Below are 7757 nucleotides of genomic sequence, written 5' to 3' on the forward strand. Positions count from 1 at the left end.
GAAGCAAGAATGGGGGAGAGGTAATTTGATTTCTAGTTTTCAGTGACAAGGGTCCAACTTTCCAAAGGAAGTACCACAACCCATAACCGTGTAGAAAAATGGGCAGGAGAGGCTGTCCAGTACAAAACTACTTACCCTAATTTAACAACAATCATGAATTACATAGGCTTAAATCCCAACAATTTGAATAACTTTACATTAATCATAGAAGCATGACTCTGTCAGTTCTTTCAGGGAATTCGGTTCCTCTTTAGCAGTCAGGATGATTCAAATTCAAAATGGGAATATAAGGAGATGAGAATGCAGTTTATATCTCAGGAGAGTGCACTCAGAACTATCACCTGCCACGCATACTAGCAGGTGATCGACCACCTCTCTCACTGCTGATATCATCTTCTACTTCACTCCCTTCTAAACATAGGCCATTATTGTTCACACTAACTTCAGAACTAGCATTGCTGCTCGTGGCAAGAGGAGAGTCTGAAACACTAATAGCTCTGCTTCGTCCAGGCCCAGACCTCACACTGTACATAGAGGATGCTGGAATATTTGTCATCAATGGCCGTAAATTACCTGGAATGCTTCGTCTGATATCCTGCTCAAGGGGAAACTCATATCAGAAAAATCACTTTGAAAATGAAAAGGAAAAAAATTCTGAGGATACAAAGTAGAGTAAATACTAAATATAGCACCAATTAGCATGAATGTACACAAAAAAGGGGGATGAGCATGCTATGCCATAGTAACATTAATAGATTATCTAATAAACAAAGGTGTAAGATGCAAATTTTTGTAATATAGCACCAAAGAATCCAATCTGATCTGGTACAAATGCAACTTCCTATAATACGGAAAGACAAACATACCATATGCCTTAGTAACTTTAATAGATTATCTAATAAACAAAGGTATAAGATGGACATTTTTGTAATATAGCACCAAAGAATCCAATCTGATATGGTACAAATGCAACTTCCTATAGTACGGAAAGATATACATACCATATGCCTTATAGCCATATCTAGAGACTTCTTTGAGAGTGTTCTTCCAAAGCCCGAGCTGTCCGGGGATGAGGATGACTTCCCTGAGAGATTACCATGAGGAGAATGTTTGTCATCTTGCCTTGGTGGTGCCAGTTTACGCATGTTTATTACCCTTTCAACCATTTTCGTTCCAATTAAGACAGGGCTCACATTGTCATTAACTTTAGAATGCCCACGATTCACTGCTGGAACAGAACTCCCACTGGCATGAAGAATGCCATTCAAAGCCCTTCCTCTTGAAGGAGAGCATGATTGCCGTCTTGGTCTTCCATTAGAACTAGGCTCAATGGAGGACGATCGAGAGCTAGGTGCCCCAGGCCTACCCCTAGTGGCTGACAGTGGCCTTTCAGGTACTGATGTCCTTAAGTTCGGTGGAGCATCAAGTGAGAAACCAGGCATCTCTGACGGTTTCCATGGTCTGGACTTCACCGTTGGGGAAGTTCCACGTGATGGTGCAGGATTCCTTGATGTCATTGGAACGGACTTTGAAATTGAAGAAGATGACTTAATTGGAAGAGCGGATACAGTCGGTGCACTTGATGGTGTTGACGGTCTACGAGTTGGTGTTGCTGCTCTTGATGTGGGCTTGGATGAAGGTAAAGTGGGTCTTGCAGTTGGAGTTGAAGATCTTGCTGTAGACCTCGATGGTGTAGAGGATCTCGCAGGTACTGTGGGCTTAGATGCAGGAACTGTAGGCTTAGATGCAGGAACTGTAGGCTTAGTTGCAGAAATTGTGGGCTTAGTTGCCGTAACTGTGGGCCTTGCTGCTGAGACTGTGGGCCTTGTTGCTGAAACTGAGGGCCTAGTTGAAGGTAATGAAGCCCTGGACGTAGGTGTGGAGGATCTTGAAGGTTTAGACGTCGTGGTCAATGTGGGCCGCCCAGTTGGTGTTGCAGGTCTTGATCCTGGACCCCCTGATGATGAAGGCCTGCGAATCCCAGCACTTGAAGTGTTCAAACCAGGGGAGGAAGTTGCTTGTTTAGATACTAAGTTGCTCCTTGTAGTAGGCTCTAGCTGTGGGTTTGCCAACTACATAGACAATGAAGGAATGACTTAGCAAATTGACTTCATGAATTCAAGCATAATGTTACCTTGAAAATCCTAAACAGTATGTTGCCTCACGGCCATGAAATTCAAGTCACTGACATAAATATAGAAGAAGCATCATCATATCTAAGTGAAACTACAACAATTTTTCAACTTCACTAGCAGCCAAGGTCTTAAGATTGGTCAATAGTCCAAAACCTTAGATGTGTTAGTACAATGTGAAGTTTCAATTTAAGCATTCCTGAGACCACCCTGTGAGACTTGAAAGTATTAACAGGTTCGAATAGTCTGAATGTTTGGTAGAATGTACATGTGACATTCTGATCCACAAGCAGCCTTCATTTACTGAGTATAAAAGAGTAACAGAAACTTTAGAAAATTTAAGACTGCTCACCCTAGATTTCAGGGCAGTGGGGCGAGCCTTTGGGGTACCAAGCTGACTCATTACAGTCTTTTGTGATTCCATCTCCAAAGAAGGAAATAGAGGGGTACCAGGAGGCGTTAGAAGCCTGAAAACAGAAGAAAAATCAATAAATTCCAACTTAAACAACTTTATATGCACCTTGTTACACATCTGTATAAATAAACCTAAATCTAATAAAACCACACACATAGAAGGAGCAGAGACAAACAAACACAGTCACACTACTCCATTATCTGTAACCACGAAAAGCACTTTCCATTTAATTACTAATGAATCTAAGAATTTGAAGGTGTTGCAACAAAAACTGAAATCTTTCGCTCAATAGGAAATCCAATGATAATATATGGATGCAGATTTAAATTTAGGAAGCAAAATCCCTCTCAAGTTCTTAGAAAGATCATCATACAACATTGCTAAAGTTTATAACAAGAAAAGGGAAAAAGACACTGATTCTTTTAAGGATGAAAAGAATGCCTTTATTGTGATAATTGAATTTAGAAACACCTGAAAATGTCTTTTTGTCACATCTACAGCCTGTCCACTTCCATTGACTACACATGTATTAATAACTAATTTAAAAAAATTTCTTTCTTCATTGTTTTCCACTATTTGGAACTGCATCCCATAACAGATGTTTATATTCTCCCAAAACTCAAAACTAATAGAAAGACCAAATGAAATTGCTGAGAAGCCTCAGATAACAAATGGGAGGATGCAACCTAGTAATAGAGGAATCTATGTCTAATTTGCAAGCGCAAGAGTATAATATCTCCCTAATTCTCTATAATTCTCTCCCGGCTAATGACAGCTATTACCCACAAGGGAAAACAGAAACCCTAGTAAAATTAGTTATATGAATCTAAAAGAACACAAACACATTACCAGTCATAGTCATGGAGGATGCAAACTAGTAATAAATGAATTTATGTCTAATTTGCAAGCGCAAAAGTTATAATATCTCCCTAATTCTCTAGAATTCCATCTCAGCTAATGGCAGCTATAGCCCACAAGGGAAAAAATAAACCCTAGTAAAATTAGTAATGCTTACTATATGAATCTAAAAGAACACAACCACATTACCAGTCATAGTCATTTTTATCATTTTCAGAATTGAGGAAATCATCAGCACCCGTCTTGCGTGTTGGTGCCGGTGTCGATGATGAAATATTAAATATAGGAGAAGTTCCGGGTTTTGATCCTACAATACAAAGAACACCAAATTAGATACACAATAGCAATCATCTAGACCAATTGCATAATCTAAAATCAGAAAATTTCCATACAATTAAGTGGAGAGCCATTAAGGCTATAAAATGAGCCAAGTATTACAAGTTCAAGATTGGTCCATTAAATTTTATTTCAAACACAATTACACAAGCCAAACTCGAGTTCATCGCCGAGCTAGATTACACGTTCAAGCTTAGTTCATTTTCTAGTCAAACAAGCTCGAGCTTATTCACTAGATACTTGATTAAATTATTCTTTACAAACCAAGACTACAAAATTAATGATTCTTTGTTTATGAACTTACAAAAATTAAATTCACTAATCTTGTTTGAAACTATATTATTCGAATAAATAAAAATTATATTCACAAGCAAAATCAACCTTCTTGCAATTTCTATATTCTATCAGACATAACAAAAGCAAATAACATTGAAGTGAGAACACTAACACTACATTGCACTACATCAAAAGGGAAAAATGGAACAAATTTCGTAGAAATCATTACCTAATGGCGCATCGAACTCTTCCGAGCCATTTAGAAGAAGATCATTCCGTTCCTTCTCGCGCTTCTTCATCTCAAGGAACAATGCGAGCTCTTCTTCCTTCTCCTTCATCACCGAAACCCTAAGACCTCCCAATTGCTGTTGCCTCTGTCTCATCGCCGCTTGCATTTGCGACTCGTGTGCCCTAAAACTCCGATTCATCGCCAAAAAAACCCTAGCTCCACGACTCTCCAATAATCGCAGATCAAAAATAGTAGTAAACAAAAGCCCTAAGCCACTAACCTAAAAAAAAACCATAGCTTGGCTTCTCACTCACTTCTCCAACCACTGCCAACGATTTCTACACCAAACGCACCGTTCTGAGTCATCATGAACTTCCTCCAACCAAAAACCAGCACGAAATAGATCTGAAATCGAAGCGTAAACTAGTGCATTCAGCTTGGATTTCTCCAAACTAGAACTTTGACCTCATATAAAGCCAAAAACTTGTAGAAGCTCAAGAGAGAGAAAAAAGAGAGTGGAGCATATAGTATACTGGCTTCAGCTCAAGAAAACCGCCATTGTTGCAGAGCGAAGCTGAAGCTTAGAGGAGAAGTAGAGAGATTGAGCTTGAAGGAACTGCCATTGAAGTTGAACAGAGCTGAAGAGCAAGAGCTAGACAAAGAGAGAGATCGGAGACTTCACAGTAGACAGAGAGAGATGGAGAGTGGCATTAAATGGTAAATATGTGAGGTTTGGGGTCCGAAATGGGGAGGTGGACCTTACAGCTCTCGTGGTTTCCATCACTTAAAGCCTACGTTTTCAGGTTAGGCTATTAGGTGGGGGGGTAATTACAATAACGCCCTGAACTATTATTATTTCTTAAAACTTTTTTTGAATTTTGAAACGGAGACATTGCAGTTTTGCCCTCGGTTTCTTCTATAACTCTATAATTGATACACTTCCTTTTTTTTTTTCCATGTCCGGAGTACGGCGTACTTAAATATTTGCACGATGTGTTACAGGGGTTGTGGCCCATGTGGGTGTGAGAGGAAGGTTTAAGAAAATAACTAAATTAAATTGATAAATGAATATAATTGTGCTTAAACCATTAAGTTAAGCAATGTCTTAATAGGCAGGGCTATTCACGATTATCTCATCATAGATCACATCAACCACGATCGCATCAAATCAACCGTTAGCCTCCAATGGCAACAACAATGGCAATTCCACACCCCCCAGGGCAGCATACAAAACTAAGCTTACTTAGTGGTGTAGTTGTAAGCAAGAGATTTAAAAAGGCTAACCAAACTACATTGATATTTCTCTTTCGACCGCTTCCCCTTGATCTATATATATAGATCAACCACATGAGTCTACTATTGTTTCAGGTCACGCCTATTATATATTCCCTTAAATCTATATATATTAGCCACTCAAATTCCAAATTGACTATCCAAATTCCAGATTGACTACTAACAATAGTTAAATCTCATCACTGACAGCCTAAATAAGAAAACTCATGTTGAATAATTCACATACTTCATTTTTCCTTTTTTTCGTATTTCTTATCAACAACAACCATCGATCATGTTGCATAGTTTTCAGAACTGGACCAGACCGGAAGGTCGGATCGTGAAAACCGGAAACCGGGATGAAAACCGATTTTTTAAGCATAAAGAACCGGATTTTTTGTTAATTCCGTAAACCGTTAAAACCGGGGTTGGACCGTACGAACCGGTGAGAACTGTGCAGTCCAACCCCTTAGCAATTTTTTTTTTTTTTTACAATTTTATTCTACCTAATTAAATTATTCATCTCTTACAAGGAATAAAAAAAATTATAATTAAAAACTTTCAAAGATATTCAATTTTACTTTAAAAATTAATCATAAATTTTAATATTTTCATGATTATTATTTTATTTTATTAACTTTCTTATTTAATTATTAAATATATGCTTGAAAATCATTAAATTTCTCTCACATATATAGATATATTGTCAATTTTGCTAGTTTTTATAAATTTAATATCTATATTTAGGCTTTAATTAATTATTTAATTAATTATGATGTCATCACAGTTCGACCCCGGTTCGACCTCGGTTCGACCTCAAAAACCTTGAACCTCTCCCTTTAACGGTTCAATGAACGGCCCGGGTTTGAAAACCTTGCCATGTTGACAAAAAATCTGCCATTGTTGACTTCAACTTTCCTACCTCTTTTGTTGCAACCTTTTCAATGCAACAACGGTTCTTGTTTTTGAGATATCAATCTTGTCGATGCAATGTAAAAATGCTTCTGAAAACTGGATTCTTTATAATAGACCATCTCCTTAATAGGTTGTGTGAGGACACGATTCGTAACGACTCGTAACAGTGTTAGGCTCGCACGTAAAAAGGCCCAAACAATATCATTTATAGAGCATGGGTTTGAAAAGCTAGGTTTTGGTCACCAGACGGTGGGTTTTTCGTGGTGTTTATACAGAGTGAAATCGTGTTTGCCCTGGGAGTCCTTCTCTTGGAGGCGGGCTGGGAGGCTCTAGTTTTTAGCCATTTTTCCCAGCCAGCCTCTTGGTGCACTAACTTTTACCTTATATAGTCCTTCTTGGTTGATCTTAGCCCTCCACTTATTGGTCAGGCAGGTGCTTACTTCTGCACCCGTCCCATCAGCTGTCCCCTCTTACTTTCTGTTAGTTGCGATGATCGAAGTTACACTGTCCAAGCGTCTTTTCTCATTAACATGATCAGGATGCTGGCGGGTGCATTTAATGCGGAGGGGACGTATTTTCCTTGAACCAATTTTGCACCGTACCTCCACGTGGGCCCCATTTCACTCACATCCCCTTCAGAGGGCTGTTTGGGGATAGCCTTCATCAAGACGTTGCTCTTCCCATTGAAGTCCTGGAGTGCCGAGGATAGGGTCGTCCTCAGCAGTTCCTCTCGACACCTCGGCCTTTAATCATTCGTCCTCGGCACACGACCTCCTCGGCACGGGCCCTGAGCCTGGATAAAGCGTGGGCTGGATTATAAGCTCCCCGGCCCTACAATAGCCCCTCAAAATCCTGCTATCCGACTCCTCAGATAGATATGAGGGTTTTGATGACATCAGATATTTGTCAATGCCTGTCAATCCTTGTCACCTATCGGTTTCTGAGACTTTTCATCTGCCCGAGACACGTTCCTAGAGCCTTTGGAAGGTGAAACGTGGCCTCATTAAATACGGGCGGCTTTGTGTTTCCCACGTTCTACGGCATGATGAAGATCGAACGGTGGTGATCCCTTGGTCTTTATGGGCGGGAAAATTTGTGCAGTTACCCTAGAAAGTATAAAAGATTTTTTGGAACGGATCTGTCTCTTCAGTTTTTGCACTTAAGAGTTCTAGTGCGTATATTCTGGGTTCATCTGAACTTTCGCCCAAACTCAAGTCTATCTCCAGCACAAAAAGCCTGTCCGAAGCGTCTTTCTTCTTTTATGTAAGTTCCCTACCTCCATTAACTCGTGCTTTTTCTTTTCTGGGTTTATTTTTCTTTGGTT

The 7757-nt window shown here is 39.5% G+C and overlaps 1 protein-coding gene across 2 annotated transcripts; it reads right to left on the minus strand.

Annotated features, from left to right (window-relative positions):
* LOC126697705 (uncharacterized) lies at positions 1-5071 on the minus strand. 2 transcript variants are annotated; one of them, XM_050394785.1, is made up of 5 exons: positions 4247-5071; positions 3595-3712; positions 2485-2599; positions 1002-2072; positions 1-595 (listed from the first exon to the last, which is right to left on the minus strand). In XM_050394785.1, the coding sequence occupies exons 1-5, from the start codon at positions 4443-4445 to the stop codon at positions 338-340; spliced, it is 1761 nt and encodes a 586-aa protein (XP_050250742.1). In that variant the 5' UTR covers positions 4446-5071; the 3' UTR covers positions 1-337. The 2 variants fall into 2 exon arrangements, with proteins under 2 accessions (XP_050250742.1, XP_050250743.1); XM_050394786.1 differs by lacking the exons at positions 3595-3712; positions 4247-5071 and adding an exon at positions 3397-3403.
* Between the last annotated feature and the right edge of the window lie 2686 nt (positions 5072-7757).

This window comes from Quercus robur, chromosome 8, assembly GCF_932294415.1.
Source record: "Quercus robur chromosome 8, dhQueRobu3.1, whole genome shotgun sequence".
Taxonomy (NCBI): Eukaryota; Viridiplantae; Streptophyta; class Magnoliopsida; order Fagales; family Fagaceae; genus Quercus; species Quercus robur.